Source organism: Symphalangus syndactylus, chromosome 6 (assembly GCF_028878055.3).
Source record: "Symphalangus syndactylus isolate Jambi chromosome 6, NHGRI_mSymSyn1-v2.1_pri, whole genome shotgun sequence".
Taxonomy (NCBI): Eukaryota; Metazoa; Chordata; class Mammalia; order Primates; family Hylobatidae; genus Symphalangus; species Symphalangus syndactylus.
The window spans coordinates 148,585,576-148,612,072 of NC_072428.2; the positions used below are offsets into that span (position 1 = coordinate 148,585,576).

Genomic DNA, 26,497 nt, shown 5'->3' on the forward strand with positions numbered 1-26,497 from the left:
GTGTTCTTTTTAGTACTTAAAATTTGATTTTTGTAAATATAAAACCAATATATTCTTATTTTTGAAAAAGCGGAAAATAGAGCAAAAGGACTATTAAGAGGGAGAACAGGAGGGTTACTGGGAGCCCCAGACTCAAGGCCCTGCTGTTCTGCCCCCTCAGCCGCTATCCCGTCCATGGTGGTCTCCACAAGTCCCTGCTCCTATCCGGGTTCCAAATCACACCGACCTGACAGGTGGTGCTGACCTGACAGGCAGTAGGTGAATCCCTTCAAAACTCTTCCTTCTTTTTTTTTTTTAAAGTCTTTAACAGACCTCCCTAGTACCCTGAATTTTGTGTTTCCACACTTTCTTCAATTCAGTTGTTTCTTAGGACCATAAGTGCTGAGTCCTGGAGCATGTGCTGTGTGTCCTGGAGGGGCCAGTGTGGTGTGTGGTGCACGATCCGGAGAGTCCCCGGGGGCTCCTGGCAACAAGCTGCAGGGCGCACACCTTCTTGGAACCAGCGCCCCCGCCCCATCCACCTGTGGGGCCCAAGAGCCAGCTGCCTGGTGCCCAAGCTGAACATCTGCTGCCCACATACAGACCTCCCCTTAAGGGCAGCAGCAGGGAAGCTGGACCCTTCCCCAGAGCACAATGCCGGGGGTCCCACCCAAGGCTGCCCAAGCCCAAAGACAGACCTCCTATCCATCGAGGCTGGGAGAGTTTCAACCCCTGTCTGGGGCCACACACTCCTTCATGCAGAGCCTGGTGTGCAGACCCTGCTACCTTGGATGGTCCATTCTGTGCCAGGCACGTACCTCCCCTCCTCCGGCATCGGCCAGCTCCATGCCCAGAAGCGCCTGGCGCACTGCTGTGTTTCCTACAGGTCCCCTGTCCTGCGCTGCACATCATCCCGGTGTGCTCCTCCGTCCTTCCACCTTCCTGATCATGTGGACCTCTAATTCCTTCGCCTTCATCTCCCTCCCATTAGGAGAATCTTCCCTAGTGGATTCCTTTAGAACCTAAAGAACTTGGAGACACAATCGCTGTCCCTGGGTACCAGCGTATCCATGCATTTCCTTCTTAACCTCCTTCCCTGGTCCCGTATCTCCTTTGGCCCTGAAAAGACTCATCCATTTATTTGGAAAGTATTAAGCATCACATGCACAGGTTAAAACTAAACAGCAGAAAAGTGCTCGTAATCCTGTCTGGTTGTGCCAGGTGACTGCTGAATGATTTCTGCCTGTGGCTGGATTTCCGCCCCTGCTTGAGGTTAGTCTCGTGGCCCCTGCAGGAGCCACAGGCCCAGCTTTCGTCCCGACCCACCTCTGGATGCTTCCGCAATACTGTGTCCATGGCCGAGCCCACCCTGCCCATGGCCGCCTAGCTGTCCCTGTTCCCATCACTCGATTAGCCAATGCCCTTGTGGCTGGCACCGAGCTTGGCACCTGCTGGGCCTGAAGACCATGAGGGGAGGCTTCCTTCTGAAACGCTGCTGCTCCCAGAAGTGATTTGGGGCAGGCTGCTCTGGGGGTCTCTGCCAGGCTCCTCCTGGCACCCTGGGAGGCTGGTGTGTCCTTGCAGGGTTGCAGGAGGGTTGGCGGGATGATCAGATGGTACCTCCCACAAAGGCATCCGCGGTGCCAGCTGCTGTGATCTTTGTCACCAGGGATGGGAGCCCTGGGGAGTGAAGTCTGCCATCAGGGGGAACGAGTCACCGTGGTGGCTTGAGTGCTGGAGGGAGGCAGAGGCTTATTTTTAGGGATGTGGCGTAACACGGAAGAAATGTGTGCACTTGAAGCATGGGAAGGCCGAAATGCCAAACAGTTCTCTTGGCTAAATTTAGCAGATGTGCTTTTTATGTAAGAACGGAGTTAACAAGTATGTAACACAGAAGCCTTACGGGAGCCGGCCACCTTGCGTGCCCACCACGGCGTGCTGCTGGGGCCATTCCCGGGAATGCCGCGCTCCGCCCCGGCCGCCTCCACCACAGAAGCAATGGCAGGGCCTGTGAGTGCCCAGGGTCTTAGAGATTTGACTGCGTTGCCCCTGCCTGACCCTGACTCAAGGAGGGAGGCCCCCACTCCGTGCTCTTTCATCGGTGCCCGAGATGAAATCCAAATCACCAAGGAGAATTCCCACTCCCTTTGGGCTTTTGACACAAAGTGCTTTTCAGTGTCTTGTTTCAAGAAACAGGCTTGAAGAGGCACCTTTCAGAAGCTGAGCAGCAATTGTAGCCAGTTGGGATGCACAGACCGAGATTTCTGGGTCTGATCCCAGGAGTGGGACAGGGCAGGCACAGGGCTTTGTGCAAAGTTACTCAGCCATCGCTGAGTGACAGCTGGGCGGATTCTCAGGCCTGGACTGCTGAGGCCAAGGCTTCTGGCCTCTCGCGTAAGGATTCCAGGCTCTGACTCCGACTGGCACCAGCTGGGAACACGCTGGAAAGGCAGGGTCTCAGCCCCCACACAGACCCACTGGGCCAGAGCCCGCACCACGATGAGTCCCAGGAGCTCCTGCGTGGCCTCTTGGAAACCTGAGCCCTGCTGGGGAGAGTGGAATCCCCAGCCTCACACGCCCGGCCGCTGCTGCTCCCATCCTCTGCCTGAGCCATTCTGTTTTCCACGCAGTGGGAACCCCGGCCCCCAGCTATCAGCACAGAAGGGTTGTGATGGGATGAAGGGAAGGGCAGGGCAGGGCCGGGCGGTTGGGCCCCAGCACATGGCTCGGGGAGCCTCCCACGCTTGGTGATCCCGAGCCCTCAGTCTGCTGGTGGTGTTGCTCGAGAACTGTGGCTTACAGCGAAGTGCGGGTGGGCAAGCGGAGAGGAGCAGCTGTGGAGGGCAAGGGCTGGGGCTGTTGCTCCTTGATACACTGTGGATGAAACCCTTTACTCAGTGAAGACCTAAGACTCCCCCAGACCTGAAAGTTGGTCTTGGCAGGAGAAGGACACAGATGGGAAGTCCTTGGATAGGGAGACGGATCCCTGGCTGCCGTATCTGCCTCAGGATCTGACTGCAGCAGGTGAGACCCCAAATAAAGGCCCAGACCACGGCCATGGCCCGTACGGCCCCTCGGGCTCCGGGTCCGGATGAGATGCAGCTGCTCAGCAGCGCCCAGGGCTGCCCTAGAGCCCTCTGGTCCCCAGGGCCCTTCTCCTCCCAGGGGCTCCCACACCCACATCTCTGCTGAGTCCCTCACACATGTAGCCAAGTCTGTGGCTTCTGTGGAGGCTAATTTTTTTCTCAAATTTAATTAATTTTGAGAACAATAAACAATAATGATTGCACACACAACACCCAGGGCAGACTTTGGCCCTGTGCAAGCAGGAAACACAACTAAAAACGTGAATGTGGGAAGCAAGTGGGCCTGATGGGACGAAGCATGAGCTCCGGGCAGGAGAAACTCTGTTCAGTTCAGCTCCCAGGCAGCCCCGTGCTCGCCAGCAGGCAGAGCCGGCCCAGGGCCGTGCATGTCCACCCGTGGCTGCCTGGGGCCTGTTCTGGCGCTTGCAGCCTCCAGAACTGCCTGTGCTATGTGCCGTCGCTTCATCTTGGAAACGAGTCCCTAAACCAACCAAGTATTCAAAGTATTCAATGAGCAGAAACTGCAACAGGAAGAAAAATTATTCATTTTGGTTTTGTGCCATCCTTTTCCTTGCATTCTCACTTTAAAATATTTTGACTTTCTAATCCCTTAGCAGTGAATATGCACTTATAATATTTGCAGAATCTCTGAAATGTTTAATTAAGAAGAAAAATAGTTCTTCAGACTAAACAGCAAAGCATCAGGTGATTACAGAGCAACTATGCTCATGCAGGCAGGGTTTAGTTATGGGCCTTGATGAAGGACCAATGGACCCAGAAGAGCTTGCCACGTGTCCCTGGGATGCCTCGCAGGGTGTGCCCAGGAGGTGGCAGGAGCTAAGGAGCTTGGGCATGACTGTGGGCTGCCATTGCCACAGCAGGCGGTGGCTGTCACTGCCTCCCAGATCCACGTCACTCTTTATAACCCAGGCTCGGGCTCAGAACAGAGGTTCCCAGGGAAGGCTTATTCATGGAGTGAATAAAGGAAGGAGAGAATGAAGGAAGGAGCCTGCACATACGGGGCTCTGGGTGATGCTGCTGGGGGTCTTGGTCTCTGCTTTTCACCAGCACCTCTGTCCTAATGTCTCCCAGGCACAGCTGCCGGCCAGGTGCAGACGAAGATGAAGACTCAGAGGTGGTGCCTCCAACACACTGGGAATCCCACCTGGACCTTGAAATCACCCCCAGGCCATAGAAGCCCCACAGACCCCTGGCCACTCCCTTTCCTATGGAAGCCTGGGGCAGATGGTATTGTCACTGCTGTGATTTCACACACCAGAGCCAGCTGTCAGCCACGGTGTGTGATGACAGAGGCCGCAATGTTCCCCCATCCCTGGCTGAGCTGAGTGTAGCCATGCACCCCAGGACCCTCCCTGAGGACCTTCCTCAAGGGCTCACATGCGGCTCAGCCACGCGTGCCGGAGCAGGGCCCCCAACACTCAACTCAGTCTTCTCTCAACTCCACTGGACACCATGGAGAACAGTGCATCTTAGACAGGCCCACAGGTCAATGCGGTCCCCAGCTGGGCAGCTCCTGCAGATGCCTTCAACCCACTCAGGGAGGGCGGCGGGGCCAGGAGCTGTCCTGACCAGATGGCAACAAGCAGACTGCATGGGAAGCAGACAGACCGGGGCCTGGCTGTGGCTGCTCACCAGTGGGGAGCACACCTCACCACTCCTCTAAGCCTCAGCTTCTCCAACCATGCAGTGAGTTGTTTTCAAGCCTAACTACAGTAACACAATGGCAGTGGGCTCACAGTAACACCCGCCAATGCCAGCCAGCACCACCTTATCCACTGAACGCAATGACAGTGGGCTCACAGTAACACCTGCCAACGTCAGCCAGCACCACCTTATCCACTGAACACAATGGCAGTGGGCTCACAGTAACACCTGCCAACGTCAGCCACCACCACCTTATCCACTGAACACAATGGCAGTGGGCTCACAGTAACACCCGCCAATGCCAGCCAGCACCACCTTATCCACTGAACACAATGACAGTGGGCTCACAGTAACACCTGCCAACGTCAGCCACCACCACCTTATCCACTGAACACAATGGCAGTGGGCTCACAGTAACACCTGCCAACGTCAGCCAGCACCACCTTATCCACTGAACACAATGGCAGTGGGCTCACAGTAACACCTGCCAACGTCAGCCACCACCACCTTATCCACTGAACACAATGGCAGTGGGCTCACAGTAACACCCGCCAATGCCAGCCAGCACCACCTTATCCACTGAACACAATGACAGTGGGCTCACAGTAACACCCGCCAATGCCAGCCAGCACCACCTTATCCACTGAACACAATGACAGTGGGCTCACAGTAACACCTGCCAACGTCAGCCACCACCACCTTATCCACTGAACACAATGGCAGTGGGCTCACAGTAACACCTGCCAACGTCAGCCACCACCACCTTATCCACTGAACGCAATGACAGTGGGCTCACAGTAACACCTGCCAACGTCAGCCAGCACCACCTTATCCACTGAACGCAATGACAGTGGGCTCACAGTAACACCTGCCAACGTCAGCCACCACCACCTTATCCACTGGCCATGTAATATGGTTTTCCCGTGTCCCCGCCCAAATCTCATCTTGAATTGTAGCTCCCATAATTCCGACGTGTTGTGGGAGGTAATTGAATCATACAGGCGGTTCCCCCGACTGTTCTCGTGGTAGTGAATGGGTCTCACGGGATCTGATGGTTCGATAAGGGGTCTCCATTTTCACTTGGCTCTGATTCTCTCTTTCGCCTGCTGCCATGTAAGACGTGCCTTTCACCTTCTGCCATGATTGTGAGGCCTCCTCAGCCACACGAACTGTGAGTCCATCAAAGCTCTGTTTCTTATAAATTACCCAGTCTCAGATATGTCTTTATCAGCAGTGTGAAAATGACCCATAAACCATGGGTCAGGAGTTTTATCTTCCAATTGTTGGGATATTGGTTACCATATAAGATACTTCCTTTCCTGGGGTTTAATAATCTGACGGAGAAAGAACTGGCTTAGAGTTGTGAATCTTAAAGAAGTGAGCAAAGAAAGCCTCTGTGAGAAAGTTGGGCTCATTCTCCCAAGAGGCAGCCAGGCAGCATTGCCACCATCCTCTGGGGGCCCAGAGGGCAGAAGCCACACCTCCGGGAGGGGCAGGCAGAAGAGGGTCAGGGCAGGAGGTGATCGGCCCACAAGCTGGCCACACCTCCAGGAGGGGCAGGCAGAGCAGGGTCAGGGCAGGAGGCGATCGGCCTATGAGCTGATGGTTTCGCCCCGGAATTCTGTGGGCTTGTAGGAGAACATTTGCATGTGGGGAGCACCATACTTCCTGGGGCTCCTTAGAGCAGCCTCCAATGCATCCCCTGCCCCCTACCTCGCCCCGTGCAGGGAGCACGCTCTGCACACACCTCTGGCTGCGAGTTGGTACGGCGCCCACCACCCACACGGTGCTGCCAGGGCTGCGGGGAAGGACGGAGGTCTGTCTGGTGATAAACCACAGGAGGACGTTGCGCAGAGCAGCTTGGGAGGAGCAGCTGCCTGAGGCAGAGCTGGGGAAGTTTGCACGGATGGACCGGAGCAGAGCTTAAGGACACACATCCCACACTCGGGAGAAACATCCTCATTACTGAAAGATCACAACCCTGCAGAAGGGTTCACAGTGGACATAACACCTGAGAGCTCCAGATCACTGCAGCAAGTTTGTGCAGCCCGGATGGGGGGATCCCCGACTCATCCTGGGACCCTTGCTCCCAGACACCTCTTGGCGGAGGACAAGCTGGGTCTCTTAGCTTGAAAAGACACCCTAATTGTGGTCACATCTCCTGCTGCAGGCTCAGGGCTCAGGAAACCATGACACTGACTTCTCAATGCCCCAGAATGTGACAAAATCTTAAATGGGACAAGAAATCCAAATGCGGAAAGGGCGTGCTCTCCAGGACCCATCTGAAAAGTAACTTTCGGGCAGGCAGGCCCACTCTCAGGTTCTCCTCACTATCTCCCAGACACTCATACAGCAGGTCAAGAAAACCGGCCTTTCCCTGCCTGCAAAATGATGGAACAATCAAACAATCCCAAGTGCCGGCAGCAGAACGGAAACACGAACTTCACTTAACTTGGAAAGCGGGAAGTAGCGTTGGTACTCAGAGGATTATTTACGGGAAAAATCTTATAATTCTTGCAGGGCAGGAGGGGCTGCTGGTGCAGTGTTAGGAAGTGGAACCTCACCACCGCAGCACCACGCAGGAGCCTACCTTGCTCTCGTCCTCCGGGTCGCTGTAGCCACAGGCATCGACGAAATCTGGGAACGTCTCTGACCATCCGTCACTTGTACAGTTTTTGCTTATGTTTCCTGGAAAGTGAAATTCAGATATTTTATCTGCAAGTCCATGAAAACTGGCCTTAGAAGGGACCTTAGTCCGTGCTGAGCCCGTGCTCTCTTAAAATGCTTCCCACACCCAGGGGTCAGCTAGGAGACAGGGCTGCTACTCATAAAACCTTCCTTGGCCTCCTAGTCCACGTGGCCTGGCCAGCAGGTCACCTCTCAGGGCCGGTGGGGCCTGAGATGTGAGTGAACGCACTGTCATAAGTCATAATTACCGTGACTGTAAGTGTAGTTCTTTTGGGGCAGAATGAAAATTCTTATCAGACTCTTAGGTTCTGCCACCATAAGTGATATTTACAGCCAAGCCCTGGCCATCCTGGAGCCGGGTGCCCAGCCTTCCCCAGTTCCTGACAGCACCCTCCTTCCTCCTGGCCAGACCCTCACCACCGATGGTGACCAGGTACCCTGCCTGCTCCCAACAGCACCCTCCCTCCTTCTGGCCAGGCCCTCACCACTGACAGTGAGCGGGTGCCCAGCCTGCCCCAGTTCCTGACAGCACCCTGCCTCCTCCCAACAGCACCCTCCCTCCTTCTGGCCAGGCCCTCACCACTGACAGTGAGCGGGTGCCCAGCCTGCCCCAGTTCCTGACAGCACCCTGCCTCCTCCCAACAGCACCCTCCCTCCTTCTGGCCGGGCCCTCACCACTGACAGTGAGCGGGTGCCCAGCCTGCCCCAGTTCCTGACAGCACCCTGCCTCCTCCCAACAGCACCCTCCCTCCTTCTGGCCAGGCCCTCACCACTGACAGTGAGCGGGTGCCCAGCCTGCCCCAGTTCCTGACAGCACCCTCCCTCCTCCCGGCCAGGCCCTCACCACCAACCATGACCCAGTAGGGCAGGCTCCATTTGGCCACTGGTGTTGGAAGAAAGGATGGCGGAATTACAGTTCACTTGTAGGAAACCAAGGCAGTTGTTCCCTTAGAATCTCATCTTTTGCTCCTAAGGAACTAAAATCATATGTAAGCTCAGAAATTCAATGTTCCTTGTATTTGTGTGTGTCCTTAGCAGATGGCCACACAGAACAGTAAGTGATAAAGCTCTCGAAGGTGTCTGAGCCGTAAGAATACAACCAGGCACTGAACGCCGTGCCAGCCTTGCCCCGAGCATGGCTACATGGTGTCAGGATCACCCCCACAGCAGAGCCCAGGAGGCTGGACCCCTCCATGCACTCCTGCGCCTGGTGTGGCCAGAGCAGGGCCTCTGTCTCCCTGCCTGGGTGACTGGAAGGGTCTGGGGCTTTGGATTTAGCAAATATTTTCACTCTCATGACTTTTTAATTTCAAGACAACCCTGCAAGACAGACTTGGTGGGCACTGCTGTTCCCATTTTACAGAAGGGGAAAACAAGGCTTTGAAGACTCAGTAGTTTCTGAGTGGGGTGCGTGCGTGATTCTTGTCCTGCAGTGATGAGAGGCAGAGAGAGGGCCGGGCCAGGCTCTGGCTCTACTAGGCGGGGAGTGGGGTGGGAGACTTGTCTCAGCAAGGCCACAGGGCTGGCCCTGCCCACTGGCGCCCCGACACCATCACTAATCAGGGGCTCTGACTACAAGGCCCACACTTTACACAGGGAGCCCCAGTGGGGTCTAGGGGCATCTTAGCTGCAGAGACCCCATACACGGTAGAGGCAAAACAGAGCCCTAAAGCAGGCAAGACTCCTAGAGACCTGGTCCCACGGCCCCATTGTGCAGACAAGGAGACAGGTCCACAAAGATAAATGATGTGCTCACCACTCATAATAGTTATTATAATAATACTAGTCATGTGGTAGTAGCCGCTACGACTCACTGAGCCCTCAGGAACACCGGGCTCTGTGTTTGCATCAACCCAGTTAATCCTGACACAACAGGAGGCGGCTCTTCAATTAATCTCAGAGATGAGACAGCCAAGGCTGATCAGGGAAGTTGTGTCACTTGTCCAAAGTCACACTGGTGAGCGATGGGCCAAGCACCACACCTGACAGCCCGGCTCTCACCTGCAGGCCCCTATCCTGAGCCTGGAAGCCAGGACCTGAGTGGGAGCTGAGCCTGTCACTCATCATCTGCGAGGTGCACCCTTTTTTCTTTCCTACAGGAGATCAGTGTTTACCAATCCAAAGAAGATGCTGAAATAAAACTCCAAAAACTAAGTCAGTAAGTCATTCTATGAAGTGCAGATTCCCTCACAGGTTCTTTATCCTTTCTGACTTCTCACTCCTGAGACACATGGGGCAGATGTGGAAGGACAGGACATGACTGAGGTGGCAACCTGCAGAGAGATCAGGGAGGTACAGAGAGGCAGGGGAGGTACAGAGAGGCCAGGGAGGTGCAGAGGGAGGCCAGGGAGGGGCAGAGAGGCCAGGGAGGTAGAGAGAGAGATCAGGGAGGTACAGAGAGAGGCCAGAGAGGTGCAGAGAGGCCAGGGAGTTGTAGACAGAGGCCATCCGGGGGCAGAGAGAGGCCGGGGAGGTGCAGAGAGAGGCCAGGGAGGGGCAGAGAGGCCGGGGAGGTGCAGACAGAGGCCGGGGAGGCACACAGAGGCCAGGGAGGTGCTGAGAGAGGCCAGGGAGGTGCAGACAGAGGCCAGGGAGGGGCAGAGAGGCCAAGGAGGTGCAGTCAGAGGCCACCCAGGTGCAGAGAGGCCAGGGAGATGGAAAGAAAGGTTGTGGGGGGCAGGGGCATGCTCACTTGCAGGATGACAAATACTTGAAGGCCTCCCTTAGGGCTTCAGTGCTTCTCAGCGACTATTCCAAGCCCCACGAGCCTACATCATCCTCCACTGGGGGATGTGCTGATGCCCCTTTAAAGGCTCAGAACCACACCTGGCCCTACACCTGTGCTGGATGGGTGGCTGAGCTGCTGCCCTGGGTCTGGCTACAACAGTGCCATGCAGAATTGGCAGGTGGGCACCAGGAGCAACTGGAAACACAGAAAGCAAGTCAAGGGAGAAAGGTCAGCACACAGCTGTCGGAGCTGCCTCCTGGGCCCTGAGCATGGGGCATGAACAGCAGCTGCTCACAGAAGGCTGTCCTCCTGGTGATGAGTCCTCGTGCCTCTCACCCCGGCTCCCTGCTTCCTTTGTTCTCCTCTATGCAGACAGTTGGCTCATTGCTTCCTGGAAGGGATGGGGGCAGGAAATATCTGAAGCACCTAATCCTCACAGCTTTCCCCAAGCAGCAGCAGTGAAGTCCAGCCCGGGTGGGGAGAGGACTTGCATCCCGGGTCCTACTGCTGCAGGGCAGGGTTAGGACCTGGGGAAGGAGCTGCCTGCTGCTTCTGGACAGGGCCCAAGGTCCCGCCTGGCACAGAGACGCAGGGCGCCAGTGTGCTGGTCACTGTGATGATGAGCCGGGCACATGTGATGATGCCCAGAGGCCACCTGCCTAGCATAGGACAGACAGCCCCCAAACCTCCCACCTGCTGGAAGGATGAGAAATCAAAAGAGAAAACAACGTTTCATTAGAATGGTGACTTATTTCTGGAACACCTCGGTTTGCAGGCAGAAATGATTCCACGTGTGTTCTATGACCCAGCTTTCCTTACAGGTCATGGGAGGAGCAGCCATCACATGTGTAGAGTGTTCTGTAGACCACAGAGCACCACGCAGATGCAAGCCTGACTTTCATTTCATTCCGACACTCTCCAGTTATCCTGCTGAATTTAGTCACTGAAGCCTCAGCCCCTGTGGTACGATGCCAGGTGGCTTCACCCCAGCCCTGCTTGGCCCCCAGTCCCATCCACATCTCTCTAAGTATTTGCAAAGGATGCCCATTTAATGCCCCAAAGATGAATTCTATGCGGACATTCCATGGGGACCATCTGTCCACAGTTCGTGCATGTCCTCGCATAGCTCACGTTTTTGTGATCAGTTGAAAAAGTAGAAGCATATTTTCCCTGCATTTCAGATCATCTAGCTGCGACTACTCAAGTACCCAGACTTGGGGAAACACCACAGGTTTCCTCACAATAGCAAGGTGGTGTCATGCTCCCTGCTTGGGAAAAAGGTGGAATAAGTATTTAACCCAAAGCCGACTGGGAGTTTCCATTCTCACAGGCTCCAGGCAGGGCCAGAGCCTCACTGACCTGAGCGCCTGGTGCCCAGATGGCTTCTGTCTGGCAGAGGCTGGACTGGATTCTGGTGTTTGCTAATGTGCAAACTACCAGGCTGCTGGGTGCTTTCTGGAAGCCTCAGAACCATGCCATCGACTAGGAAAAGCCAGAGTCCATGCCAGTTTCCTCCAGATCTCCAGGAGAATGGACGTAGCCCAAGCTGCTCAGCAGAAATGCTACTGATTGGAGGGAACAGTTCTTAAAGTTCAGGTTCTCTAAAGTGACTTAGATTCTAACTCAGGGGTGGGCAATGATGCTAACGCAAGCATGGTCCCCACGTTCAGGCTGCTCTGCTGGCAACTTGGGGTGAGAAAGTCAAAATCTTCCTTTCAGAATCTCCTTCTCCTCTGTCCCAATCTCTCTTCCAAAACTCTGCTTTAAAACACTACAGCATTATTACTTCCCAAAGTCCTTACCCTTTAACCTCTGTCCAAGATAAAAGCAAATTCTCCATAGTGCTCCAAAGTATTATGCTTTCTGTTTCCAGATGTTTCCTTTGTTTTCTATTTTTCTGAATAGATTTCTTCACACTATGAAAATCTGAATCACTCACAAAAACAAACAAAACCCTTCTCTCAGGATTCAGCCAAGAGATACTTGTAGCACCGCATACGGAGCATGCCCTGGGTGCAGAGGAGGAGCCTGGAAGCCCAGAGAAACTGCAAATTCCAGGCAGCATCAAACCTGTGAGGCGGCAGGGAGGTCAGGGGAGTGGGTTCAATAAACTAGGTGCGTCCTGGGGCCTCTGCCCTGAGCATGGAGGCTCTGGGTGCCACACTTCCCACTTCCCAGAAACTTCCAGAGCATGGTCTCCAAGGTCAAAGGCCGACTCAGCAGGAGGAGGGGAGCCTCCTTTATGCTCCCCTTGCCTCCCCTCCCCTCTCATGCACGTTTCCCATGCTTTTGTTCCCATTTGGCTCCTGTCTCCCCTGGTTCTTTCCCTGCAGTAGCCCTGCTCTCTGGGGTTTGGCTGAAGGCAGGTGATGCCCTTCTGCTCCCTAAGATGGGCACTTACCCCAATATGCCACAGCTGTTCCCTGACCCCCAGGGTAGCAAGAGATGCCTGAAGGAAAGTGATGTTCCTGCTTCTTGGATGGAAAAAATGGATGCTCAGATGCAAACACCCTGGAGGAGCTCAGGAACTCAACCCACGGACAGTACCTGCTTTGCTGTAAAAATTGCTGAAGACTTTTGGGCAGGGTACCGTGACCATCTCTCCCACATTGGCAGGCCGCCAGCATGTGATGTTGTCCCAGATGCCACTGCAGGCTGGAAGGAGAGAAGCAGAATGAGGCAGGTGCAAGGTGACAGAAGCATCACAAATAGAAATGCCATTAATGTGATAACTGCCTCGCAAACTCCTTTCCTGTGAAACACAATTGCACCAACACAATTATTGAGACTATAGTTAGCTTGTGGGTTCATCTCAATTAGCTTCGGAGGAATAACCATATGGTGGTAGAAAGCATTTGAGTAATTCAGTGTATATCATGTACCTTCTGAATTTTAAGAGAATCATTACTCACTTCTTGTGATCAGCATTTCCTAGTGTGCTGAAATGGGCACCACTGGGTATTAGTGTAAGGGCCCGTCGGGGAGGGAGACGCCCAGAGAAAGTGTGCTTGTGTTTCTGTGGAATCTGACTTCAATGATTTGCAAATAGAAGTATTTGAAAATATTTGGTTGATTTTTCACCATCAAGATGCCTTATTAGCAACAAAATCTTATGTTATCTTCATGGAGTTATCAAATAATTTGCATAATGCATAGCTTAAACATTTTTAGACCTACTATTTGGCCTTAATAACCAACTGGTGAAGGTAAGATATAAAAATATTGCATTAATTATCTTCTAGATGAAAAGCAGTAAGGTTCAAATCATTTAACGACTTCTCAATATCACACAACAGTGATGGAATCCATGTTTAAACCTAGGAGTTTTTCCTACTTGTCCATAGTATTTATACTGCATTTGAGACCTCTAAAATTTTACCTTTTACTTAAACCTCAATATCGGAAAAGCAATGTGCTAGCCTCGGTAAAAACTAACAAACAAACAAACATCAGTTTTCCTTTCAGCACATGCCACCCAGACCTGTGCAATAACTGCAGGAATACATCCATGGAGAACACACAGCTTTGGTGTGAACACAGGAGTGTTTTACTTTCAAGAATACAGAAATGTCTGTGAAAAGCTGGCCATGAGTAAGTTTTGCAGATGAAAATAGTTTCTAAATACTTTCAATAAAAGTGAAAATATATTTATTATAAAATAAAATTACATGCCAATACTTGAATAAGTACATAAATCTATATTACATTAATGTTAACATATTTAAAGAAAATGTTGGTTTTCTTTTAACATGTTCAAAACAAGTGATCAAATATAAATGCATCACTAGAAACTCCAGATGTGCCTCGGGCTCACCAGGCGTGAGCCCCCCTGTAAGGCTGCTTAGAGTCTAAGTAGTAGAGTTATTTAAGTGCTAAGTTCATAAACCAAGCACCTCTAACTCTGGTGTGTAGGGAAGGTGGTGGAGAGGTGTCAGCATGGGGTTCCTAGCCAAGAGTGAACAAGATGGAGAGGAAAGTGAAGATGTGTAGGCCTCCAAGTGAAGACTCTGCACGTGATCAGCAAATCTGTCCATCTCCTACAAAACAGCAAGCTCTGGCAGTTTCGTGTCTGGTTATTTTGAAAGGTCAGCTTTTTATCAAAAAATGACAAATTTCTGCCTTGATAATAGTAAAGGGTGGGTGTGGTGGCTCACACCTGTAATCCCAGCGCTTTGGGAGGCAGAGGTTGGTGGATCATTTAAGGTCAGGAGCGTGAGACCAGCCTAGCCAACATGGTGAAACCCCGTCTCTACTAAAAATACAAAAACTAGCTGGGTGTGGTGGTACACGCCTGTAATCCCAGCTACTCAGGAGGCTGAGGGAGGAGAATTGCTTGAACCCAGAAGGTGGAGGTTGCAGTGTGCCGAGATTGTGTCACTGCACTCCAGCCTGGGTGACAGAGCAAGATTCCGTCTCAAAAAAAAAAGTAATAATTACATAATATTGTTATTTTAAAATAATGGGCTGGGTGTGGTGACTCATGTTTGTAATCTCAACACTTTGGCAGGCTGAGGCGGGATGATCCCTTGAGCCCAAGACTTCAAGACCAGCGTGGGCAACAAGCGGGACCCCATCTCTACAGAAAATATTTAAAAATTCGCTGGAGGTAACAGAGCATGCCTGTAGTCCCAGCTACTCAAGAGGCTGAGGTGGGAGGATCACTTGAGCCTGGGAGGTTGAGGTTGCAGTGAGTAAAGATCATGGCACCGCACTCCAGCCCAGGCGACAGAGCGAGACCTTGTCTCAATAAACAAACAATAAATAAGATAATGTATAGTAAGATAACTAATACATAGTATAAATTATAATGCAATATATACTGTATAATACTAATTGCTGCTTTAAATTTCAACAGAGATACTAAACTCATACCACATCAAACAGTCTTTGCATTACAGTAGGATTTGATTTAAACGTCTAGAGCTTATCATCCGAACCCTTCAATGGCTAGGGAAAGTCTTCCCTTCATTTGTTCCTTTATTGAACCGCACGTGAGGGAGCAGAGCTAGAAGGTGTCAGGATGTGAGAAAGCGAGGGTGTCAGGGCGCCGAGGCTGAGCTAGCGCCGGAAGTGCAGCCGAAGGTGCAGCCGGAAGCGCTGCCACAGTGCCGGGCGCACGCGTGGTACTGGCTGCAACCTTCCGGCAACAGCCGCCAGGCGGGAATACAGGAGTTTCTCCCTCAGCTTCTCAACCTCACGGAAAGGACAGCCAAAAATTTGAAAGGGCAGCACCAAGAGATGTCCCTACAGCCTTGCAGACAGAAGCAACTGTGTTAAATAGGCAGGCAGAGGAGGGGGAGAGGCGAGAGACAGGCCATCGGTACCCCCCGCACCGGCATGGGCGGAGGACGCTGCAGGGACCCGCGTCCAGCTGGAGTCCCGGGCTCTGAGACTGCAGCCTCCCGGAGGCCGGGCCATGGCGCCTACCTGGGACCGGACCTGGCCAAGAGCCCAACTATGAGGAGGAGGCTTACGGCGCCTACCTGGGACCAACCCTGACTGTGAGGAGGAAACTCACGCCGCCTACCTGGGACCAACCCTGACTGTGAGGAGGAGACTCACGGCGCCTACCTGGGACCAACCCTGACTGTGAGGAGGAAACTCACGGCGCCTACCTGGGACCAACCCTGACTGTGAGGAGGAGACTCACGGCGCCTACCTGGGGCCGGACCCGGCCAAGAGCCCCGACTGTGAGGAGGAAACTCACGCCGCCTACCTGGTACGGGACCCGGCCGAGAGCCCCGACTGTGAGGAGGAGGCTCACGGCGCCTACCTGGGACCGACCCTGACTGTGAGGAGACTCACGGGACCTACTTGGGACCGACCCTGACTGTGAGGAGGAGACTCACGGGACCTACCTGGGACTGGATCCCAACTGTGAGGAGGAGGCTCATGGAACCTTCCTGGGGCCAGATCCCCGCCCGAGGACCCCTACTGTGTGAGCAGGCGGCTCACAATGCCTGCCTGGGGCCAGACCCCAGCCCAAGGATTCCGACTGGGCAAGGAGGGGGAATCCAGAGGGAGTAGCTCTAGGAGTGCGAGAAGAGAGACAGACCCTCTCATATTGTTTTGGATTGTTTTATACTCAGAAAAGGAAAGAGAAGCGAAACTAAAGGCAGGTAGCCCAGCGCCTAGGAACCAGACCCGAAACCAAGGAACCAGACCCGACACCGGGCGTGGACCTGCCTGACCTAAGCCTGGTAGTTAAAATTCGACCCCTGACCTAGCAACTGATGTTATCTATAGATTCCAGACATTGTATAGAAAGACATTGTGAAACTTCCCGGTCTGTTCTGTTTCACTCTGACCACCGGTGCATGCAGCTCCTGTCACATACCCCCTGGCTTGCTCAATCAATCATGACACTTTCATGTGAAACCCTTAGCGTTGTGAGCCCTTAAAAGGGACAAAAATTGTTCACCTGACAAGCTCGGATTTTAAGACGCTAGTCTGCCAATGCTTCCAGCTGATTAAAGCCACTCCCTTCACTATCTCGGTGTCTGAGGGGTTTTGTCTGTGGCTCGTCCTGCTACAGGAGAAAAAATGGAACCCTGAGACCACCTCATGAGTGCAGTGTCTTGAGAGTGTTCTGGCCTGAGGTTTGATGCCTAATTATTGACAGGTAGGTGAAAAACCCAGCAACAGAAAAACGAGGAAAAGTGTAAAGTTAGGAAGAAAGGAAATGCTGGATATTACGTGGCTCAACTGTGTGGCAATGATGTACACCAGCAATGTGAAGTGAGTCTATCAGGAGGCTGGTGGGACGATAAATTATACTTGGGTGGTGAGAATGGCACAGGAGAGATAGATCTTTATTCTTGTTAGAGTCTAATGGACACTGATGTAAATTGGGAGGAAGAAAGAAAAGAAACAGGAGCATAAGTATGCTGTTTAGAAGTAAAATAAATACCAGAGAAGAGATGAAAGAGATGCTGCCATAGGGCTGAGAACTGGGGATGAGGAGGGGCTGAGGAGGGGCTGGAGACTATTATCGTCATACAGCCTTGCAGTATCATTTGCCTTTTACAATTTTATAAATGCACTCTTTGTTGAAAACTAGCATTTAAAGTGTATCATAATATTAAGATACCCATTTTTAAATGTTTACATTTTTAAGGAACATTGTGCAGGCCAAAGCAAAATAGTGCATGAATAGGCCATCAGTTCAGTGTCGGATGTAAGTGATTCAAATTCGGCACAGCGAACCCTTTGGGAGAGGCAGTGAATTTGGGAGAGGCAGCAAGTCCTTCTGTAGGAGTGTGCACCGAGACACAGGACAGCATGGGAGGAGAAGGGGAGGCAGGCAGGGCCATCCCCGAGAGAAGCACAGCCACTTGGAGACGCCTGTCTGTTTGGAAAGCAGTGGGCAGCTGAGGTTTCATGAAACAAAGGATTTGCAGATGGAGGTAGTGAGAAACAAACAAAAGTGCTCAGATAATGCAGTCAGGGAAATGGGACTTGTTAAGCTCTGGTGGCAAGCTAGGCTTTCGAGATGGTGATCATAAAATCAAAGGTCGCTCTGAAAAGTGGAAAATGTATCAATAGACTCTGAAAAGTTACTTGGTGAAATTCAGTGGCCATTTCTAATTGTTTTAAAGCCCTAAATAAAATAGTAAAATAATGAGACTCCCTTAACATCACAGAGAATATTTGTTAAAAATAGCAAGCATTAAGCCAGGCACCCTGGTAAGTACCTGCAGTCCCAGCCACCCAGGAGGCTAAGCCGGAGGATCACTAGAGCCCAGGAGCTTGAGTCAAGTCTGGGTGACTGAGTGAGGCCCTGTCTCAAAGAAAGAGGAAAGAAAGAAAAGAAAAAGAGAGAGAGAGAGAGAGAGAGAAAGGAAGGAAGAAGAAGGGAGGGAGGGAGGGAGCAGGGAGGGAAGAAGAAAGAGAAAGAAAGAGCAAGTATTAGACATGTTTAAACAGAATTGTACAACTGAGGAGCCAGGTTGGGTACTTGCAATTCATTATTATTCAACAATGTGTCATAAGTTTCAGCTAAAACAGCAGATAAAAGAACTAAGAGGTATAAATTGGTAAAAAGTAGAGAAAAAACCCTAGAACTGTACTTTCTATATGGCAACCACTAGCCTCACATGGCCATTTAAATGAAAGCTAATTAAAATGAGATGCAGTTAAAGGTTTGGTTCCTCAGTTGCAGCTGCCGCATTTGAATGTTCCACAGTGGAACATGACTGGTAGCCATCATACTGGCATTTCCACTACCATGGGAAATTCTACTCGACAGCATTGTCTAGGGTCAGAGTTAGACAAATGCAACATAAACCCAGCAAACCTGTCTCGCAAATCAAGAAGCAAAAAGAGAGAGAAAAGAGCAATGAAACCCTTTGGCTCGCACACTGAGGCAGAAGCTCAGAGGAGCCGCTTCTCTGGGTCATTGCTCTTCAGCTAAAATGTCCCATATAAATAATCCAAAATACCCATGAATCAATATAAATGATAAAGTTGTTTCACTTATCACCCCAATCTTCCTCTTTCAAAACTTGGCAGAGGGGTAGAGAAGGACCCTCCTCTGATCTCAGCAGCCTCTCACCCAAAGTCATGGCCAGGGCTTGGCAGGCAAGCCTGGCTGAAACAGGACTGCAATCTGTCTGCTTTGGACATCTCACCTTAATTAGAACATAGCAAGGTGTGTCACCACTAGTGCTTAAAATGCGTCACCAAAGCCCCTGAGCTCAGGCTTGCTGGCTGGGTCATCCCTTGGCCTTTTCAGATCATGCCCCTGACGTGCTGCCTGCAACCTCCAAGGTCAGGGTGCTGGGAATGTAGGAGGTGCCCCATGCCCTCTAGCTGCCCTTCTCACCTCCGATTCCATTGTTGCTTCTAGTCTTTCCTAAGCACTCAAGTCAGCTTCCTGGGGCCACGTGCTTCCTTTCATATACCAGCGTAGGCTGCGTTTAGCTAAGTAGTCAGGCAGCAGGTGTGAGGCATCGATTTGTTTGTAAACAGCAAGGTCTCCCAGGGCTGCTGTGAGCTCCTGCCATCCCATGCACACCAGCTTCACCCATTGGACATGGGGTCTTGTCCCTACCCTGCTATGTGGCCCCGTAACCTATGCTGACCACTCGGACTGACCGGCTCTGCTTCCTTCTGGAAGGTGATCATCATGGAAGGGTCGGAGCAGTTGGTGGAGGCCTGGTCGGAGAGGCTGCAGGGAGAAGCAAGGCTTAGGCACCTGCTGAATGTAGGAAAGGAACAGCTTGGGTGACGTGGGCAGAACCTTTTGGGCCAACCTCAGAGCGCTGGGAGGAGCCAACTACTAATTTCGAAGCCAAGTTTCAGGAGATTTGTGCCATAGTCACACATAACGAGGAGCAAATCTGCCTGGGAAGCAAACAGCTGGTGGAGCAGAGTCACATGGGCCCTCCAGAGGGCCCTGCAGTGGGTTGGCACCAGCATGGTCAGTGCCTGCATGGTCAGTGCATTCAGGAAAGCAAGTGGGCAGAGTGGGCAGTGACCGGTGGTCAGTCACAGGGGCCGGTCAGGGTGCTGGAAGCTTCCAGGCAATGAGTGACTTTTCGATGTAGACTGGCAGTGGTGGCTTCCTAACTTTTTGCTTGAAAATCAGCTTAGTCTCCTGAAAAAGACATTGCAGACTAAGTGGTTCAGAAAAACGGACCCTGTGATGGTGCAGCCTTCCAACATTTCTGAGGCTTCACAGCATCTTCAACGGAATACACAGGGTTTGGGAAAGGCTGCTGCTAGAACAGGTTATCAGTATGCTGGGAATTCCTCCAGGTGGAATTCTGACGAACACAGCAGTAACTCAGTTATGTGACACCTTTTAGCCAAAGGGGAGCGCGCACAGAGTGGGAAGGAACCTACAGGATCCTGCAGTCCTACCGTATCAAAGACGCTGCCTTCTCTCCAGAGACTCCCTAGGAAGTCCTGGCTCTTACAGATGACGTTATAGGTGTTACCTTGAACTCTGGATTTGGATTTATTTTCTCATTATTTCAATGTCAATTACATAAACATCAATTAAATTTCAAGAGGCTCTCACGACATGCTCCTCCTTATCTAGGAAATGACTTTTACATATACTCCCTTTTGTCCTCCCAGCAACTCCCTGAAGAAGGCGAGAGCCCCTGTCCTCACGCTGGGGAGGAGACCAGGTTCACAGAGGGGAGGAAACACGCTCTGAGCCACAGGATGGAGTGCGGGAGCCGGCCGAGCAGTCGGGCTCCTGGGTCACTGCCCTTTCCCTAGAAGGTCACTTGCCATCTCAGACCTCATGGGACTTGCTTTATCACCAGTGTATACCACACACGAGGCTTCCTGTGACTTAATTTCTCCATGATTTTGTAATTATAAAAGCACTGGTCATGGAGCCAACGGGTAGGTATGTGGGTCCAGGATCTCTTTAAACCTCCAGCGTGAATGAGGATGAACCCCTTTGTATGGCCTGTGAACAGACAGGTTAACAGTGAGCACATCACACATGGTGCCGCACCATGCAAAGGCAATGCAGGACATCATCTCGGAGGTGGGGCTGCACCTGCTGACCTGAGTCATGGACATAGACAGGTGCAACTCCAGTTGTCACCTGCACCGTGCTTGCCACGCAGCTCATGCTCTCTTTGGACAATGGGCAGCTCTGGCGGGTGGTGCCCTAGATCTTCCCATGGTTCCCCCACACCCTCCTACCATCTTCAGAGTCACCTGCCCCTACCCCACATGCAACTCCACAGAGAGTGGCAGCTGAGGGTAGGTGGCCCAGGAGGCCCGAGTCATGGGAGGCCACCCTGCTGCTGTCATCAGTGACCACCAAGTGTCAGCAGGACTGGCAGGAGCCGCATGAGGGCTGAAGCTGCTTCATCCAGACAGGGCTGGGGAACAGCTCTAAGAACCAGCGAGTGGGAAAAGGAAAGCTGAGAAGCAAAGCCTCCTGAGACTGGCCATTGGCTCGGATGACAGCTTGCCTCCGACACATTTAGAAGCAAATATTTCCAATCGCATCCTCCATTCAAGAAAGCTTGACTTATGTCTCAAGTGACAACAACAAAGCTTCCTCCAGAATCTGGGCAGAGCAGGAAGTCCCAGCTGGTTCTCACGGGGAGCTCAGAGAGGCCGGGGGCGTCACAGCCACCGAATACTCCCCTTGCACGGCAAATAACGGGCTGAAGGATGAGCCTCTCTCTTCCTGCAGGGGGGCTGCTGAAGTCCTTGTGACCACTCCTTCCGAAGGTGGGTGTTTAAATGCCTTCCCAGCCGGATGTCTGAGTGGCTGAGTTCTCTGCAATCCTCACCGCTTCTGCCCCAAACGTAACAGGATTCTTCCTGGAGATAGCCATGAGGAAAAGACCCGCGGGAGGAATTCCGATTGCCTGGTTGTGATGGAGTGTGCTGCTGGATACCATTTTCTGTGTCTCAAAGAGCTGCATGTGAAAGCAGTCAGCCTGGTCCATCTCAGGGAACGAGCTTAAAACACAGGTCCCGATGAGCAAGACCAAGGTGGGAGAACAGCGTGCTCAGCATCCCACCTCCCCTGCCTCCTGATCCTGCCTCTTCCTGTGCAGTGCTTCCAGGTTCAGTGGGTGTTTATGGTGAATGAGATGGAGGGGAAGGAAGAGAGAAATGGAAACGTAGCTGCCATTCAACGGCAGGCATGAGCCCGGCTCCGCTAGCCCCTCTCTTCCAGCGCAGACAGAGATGCATGATCAGGTCCAAGTTCTTTCATTATAGAAAGTGACTTTTTTTCTTACCTTAAGAGAAACCAGAAAAATAGCACTTCTTGTACCGTGGTGATTCTTTGTATAAAATCTGCTGTGACCAGAACAACATGGCTCCCACGGTCACTTGGCGCCGGTGCACAGAGCTGCTCCTGGATGCTGTCACCAGCATGGGCTCTGCTGTCCCGAGTGCACAGAACCGAGGCCTGGCTGTGCTGCACAGTGCTTTGTGCACTCCTACAGACCACACCTCCATACAGATCACACCTTCAGAGGAAAATCAGCTGTAATTTCCTTCAGAGGAAACTGCTATAAACACCCACACCCCAGGGTTCTGGTTTAATGTGCCTGGAGGATGTTTTTATTGTTTCAGGATTCTTCCTGGTTCCAAGTGTACCCAGGGATGAGGCCCAGCCATGGAACGTGGAGGCTGGAATGGGGTCACCATGCAGGGTGGTCCCTAGCCATCCATTTAAACAGGCGACTCTGACGACGGGCCGCAGCTCCCCGGGTGGACACAGGAGACAGGAAGGATGGGGCCCAGGCACGCAGGGGTCCCGCCCCACAGCTCCTGGCTGCCCCTGAGCATGTTGCTAACCCTAGGCCTCGGTTTGCTCCTCTGCAGAACAGAGATGACACCAGGTAGGAGGTGATCACGAGCACTGCAAGGCAGAGCTGGGTGCACAGGGCCTCGATTGCAGGGTGGCGGCACTCAGAGCTCCTGCAGGACAACACATGGCCTGCGTCTCCAGACTCGGACTCGTGCTTGCTGTTCCCCCTGCACCCATAGGAGCCCAGACGCAGATGCCCAGACCAGCCTGCTGCAGGGGGGAGTAGAGGCAGCAGTGCAAGGCAGAGGCCAAGGCAAACCCCTCCCAGGGCATGACCCCAACACTGTGATGTGGGAACTCATTCATCACCAGAACCCCAAGGGCAGGGGGCACCACCAGTCCCATCTCCCATGTGTGTAATGCCTGAGGTGAAGCAGCCAGCGGGCGCCCAGCCATGCCCTAACCTCTGCTCCCAGCCTCCATACAGCATCCTCCAGGGTGGGGTCGGGTGGGTTGAAGGCCAGGAGGGCCCGGCCTGGGAAGTGCAGCTTTGCAAGGCATGCCTACCTAGAGCTGTCCAGGGATGCACAAAGCCTGGTAGGTGGGGCCGGAAGAAACGCCTGTCCCCGTTGGAGAGGGGACAGCATGCTGGGGCCACCCTCAGCTCTGAGCTTGTTCCTGGTGACATCTGCCACCATGGGCCCCTGATCCCTGCAGGGGCACCTCCTGAGCTTCCTGCACCTGCTGAGGGTCGTCGCGGCCCACCTGGGTGGGACGCAGGCAGGGACAGGGAGGGGCTCCCATCACAGCCATGCCTGTGTTCTGTATTTTGGTTCAGTCCAGACTCATACTAAACATCCCTGAATGAGAAAAAAATTTCATGTTTTTCTCACTGTATTTGTCATTCTCCTCACCTGTCTCAAATAAGGAGCAGCCTTCTACCAGGGAGAAGAGCAGGCAAGGATGCATGGTGCAGAGGGTTGTCCAGGAGGCAGCAAAGCGGGGCTGGACGGTCCCCCTTGGAGTGCTCACCAAGGAAGGGCTGCCCACCGCACCTGGACCCCTCCCAGGTCACGAAGGTGGGGACAGAGGGGGCCACCGCCAAGTCTCATCACACCAGGCTGCCCTGGGCCACTAGGATTCTTTTACGGGAAACAGCCTAGAACTTTTCATATCTAAGGTGACAATACACATGCCTCACTTCAATATGTCTTTAAGATTCCAAGCATTTTTCCAGGTGTAAATTTTCAAATTAGGAAAGTAATCTCTGCCCGCTGGGAACATGTTTCAACACAACACAGCACAGGCAGAAGAGTGAAGGCCTCACGTTGGCACCACTGCATAGTAACAGGCTAGTGTGCAGCCTGGGCGGCAGGTGCAGCTGTGCAGGCTCTGTCTCTGCATCCCACTGCACCCTATTTATGATGGGTAAGAGGCTGGGCCTTGTCACTTCTCACCTCTGTGAGCAGGTGCCTCCCTCCCTAGTATTTCTGTCCACTCTTTGAAAATGCATTTTCTAACCATCCTAGTCTAAGGTACGATTTGGTTTCCTTATTTAATACGTTTAGCTCTAAACTTTAACATTTAAGCTTGGACTTAAACAGGGGCTGTCCAGCCCTACTTTGCCGCCTCCTGGCTGACCCTCTGCACAAGGCACCCTTGCCTGCTTTTTAAGCTTGGACTTAAACATTAAAGTTTGGAGCTAAACATATCAAATAAGCTTTGGGGCAGAAACCTGCATGGGAAGAGGGGAGGCCTCTCCCTCCCACGCCAGGGCGTGAGGAGCTGGAGGGGAGGGTGGGAGACTGCTCCTGACCTGCTCGGGAGACCTGGGTGGTCACCTCCCTTCCTCCCTCCAGGCTGCTGTTCTGATTCCTCCTTCCTAACACAGCCCCAGGCCAGCTCCCTCTGCACGAGGCGGCTCCCAGGGCTCCATTTACTAGGGGAGGTTTTCCTTCCAGTCCTCTCCCTCCACAGGGGATGGGGGAGAGACACGACATTCCGAGGGCAGAGGTAACTATCAGGACACCACTTCTGAGTCCAGCAACGTCAGGGACTTGCTTGGGAAGAGGACCTCCCTGCTTAGGGCCATAATAAATCTGAGACCCCAGGAGTTCATTTTGACACACTGTTACACATGCTTAGGTACCCGTGCACAGGATACACAGAAGTTACGTATGATACCTTTTTACAAAAATATGATATTATACATATGGAAATCTTCCTTGCTTTCCCACTTAATAGATCATGCATATTTTTCATGTTATTCATGTAGAATGCCATCATTTTTAATGGCTGTATAATATTCCACAGTACAATCATAACACAGTTAAATGCCTCATTTGTAATCTTCAATATCCACAATATTTATGATATAAACAAATGGCAATGAAATAATTGTCTGATAGGAAATCTAGTTATTCAGTATTTAATAGGGGCCGAAAATGCTTGGACTTTTATCCTGTCCTTTTAAAAGGAATTGTGGTTCTTTCCCAGTCAATGAAGAAAAGCCCTTCTTTACCGCAAATGTTCATTAATAATGTGTGGAGAATTATTAGAATTGGAGAAATCAACATGGTTTAACCTTCAAAGACAACTGATTGGGTACGAATCATTAACATACGAAAGCCAAGACATGAAAAGTTGTTGAACCAGAGCTTACACCACTGGGCTAGCAACCGTACAGGTGGTTCTCCAGCCCCACTTTGACTCCCCAGGAAGGGAAAGAGACGCTTTTATGCGTGGAGTTCTGGAGGTCACTTCCTAACCAGGTGACAAAGAGCATAATGGGAAGTCAAGGGGCATGACGGGCGGCAGGATCGTGAGGTCAAGGGGCACAACGGGCGGCAGGACCGTGCGCTGAGAGATGCACCAGCAGGCTCACAGTGTCCCCAGACATCTTCCTCCTGAAAGCCTTGGACCTGAATCTAATCAAGCCTTTAACACCAAATTCTAGTTCAAAGGAACCACAGGGAACAGAGGAAGAATTCAACACCAAAAGGAAATGCTGAGACAGAATGTGGGCTGGTTAGGGGACATACCTGCCTGCTAAAATGCCTCCATTGACAGGAGCCTCAGGCACAGTTTCCCAAAATATGCCCTCTAGAGTCTGTAAACACAGCAGGAGCAAATGCAGCAAAATGTTGCCGAATCCAGGCCGTGGAATGTGAGAGTATTCCACATACCCTTCCACCACCAGGATTATACAAACTATCAAACATTCAGAAAGGAGCCAGCATTACTGTTGGAGAAATGCTCGTTAAGATGAGAATGAAGATAGGGTTCCTTTACCTGCAGAGTCCTGCCTGGCTCTGGAAAAGCAGGAGCTCACGGAATCCTGAGCCCTTGAATGAGCAAGGCACCTGGGGAGGCTGTGATGGGGAGCTGCTGGCTCATCCAGCAGAGCTGGCCAGCCCCCTCCCACGGGGACCCCGAGGTCATGCACCAAAGGCTACACAAACAGAACCGAGGTGGTGCCTGGCTGGTGGCAGAGACAAGGCTCCAGGGGCAAGTGTGCTCCCACTGGAATCTCTCTTTGGGGTCTGGAAGTCATCTCCTGAGCCACTGCTCTCTTGCTTCTGCGGAGCTCACCTGCTCTCCCGGGAAGAGACTGAACTGGATAAAAACAGACCTGGCAACAAAGGAGAGTGAAAGCTCTAACCTCACTTTCTGCCACTGGGTGGGTCCGGAGGGTGCTGGCTGACTGTGTTTCTGAGTCCCTGCCACTAATGTGAAAGCACAGGTCACGTCCAGGTACAGGGCACACCGGTGAGCCTTGTATCTTCTCTGGAAAGACAGCTGCTGCGCAAGGAGGTTTCCATCTGAGCTCTAAATGCAGATGTAACAGAGCTTCTAGAAGAACTAATTACCTTCATTTTGGCCACCAAAGCCATTGATCCTCTATGCCAGTTATCAATTTAAAGGACTAACAGCTTGATGGAATGATTCACCGGTTGAGGTGGGAAAATCTTTTTAACTTTTATTTTAGGTTCTGGGGTACATATGCAGATTTATTATATAGGTAAACTCGTGTCATGGGAGCTTGTTGTGCAGGCTATTTCATCGCCCAGGTATTAAACACAGTATTCAGTGGTTATCTTTTCTGCT

The 26,497-nt window shown here is 52.2% G+C and overlaps 1 protein-coding gene across 3 annotated transcripts in view; it reads right to left on the reverse strand.

Moving 5' to 3' along the window:
- The window catches only part of VIPR2 (vasoactive intestinal peptide receptor 2), a 115,132-nt gene that overhangs the window by 67,849 nt on the left and 20,786 nt on the right, over positions 1-26,497 (reverse strand). For 2 of the 3 annotated variants that reach the window (XM_055269717.2, XM_055269715.2), the window contains exons 3-4: positions 12,694-12,801; positions 7,321-7,418 (exon numbers count right to left, since the gene is read on the reverse strand). In XM_055269717.2, the coding sequence (XP_055125692.1) occupies positions 7,321-7,418; positions 12,694-12,801 (206 nt within the window). Of the gene's footprint in view, positions 1-7,320; positions 7,419-12,693; positions 12,802-15,018; positions 15,072-26,497 lie in introns of those variants that run through there. The other variant, XM_055269716.2, reaches the window with a different exon arrangement.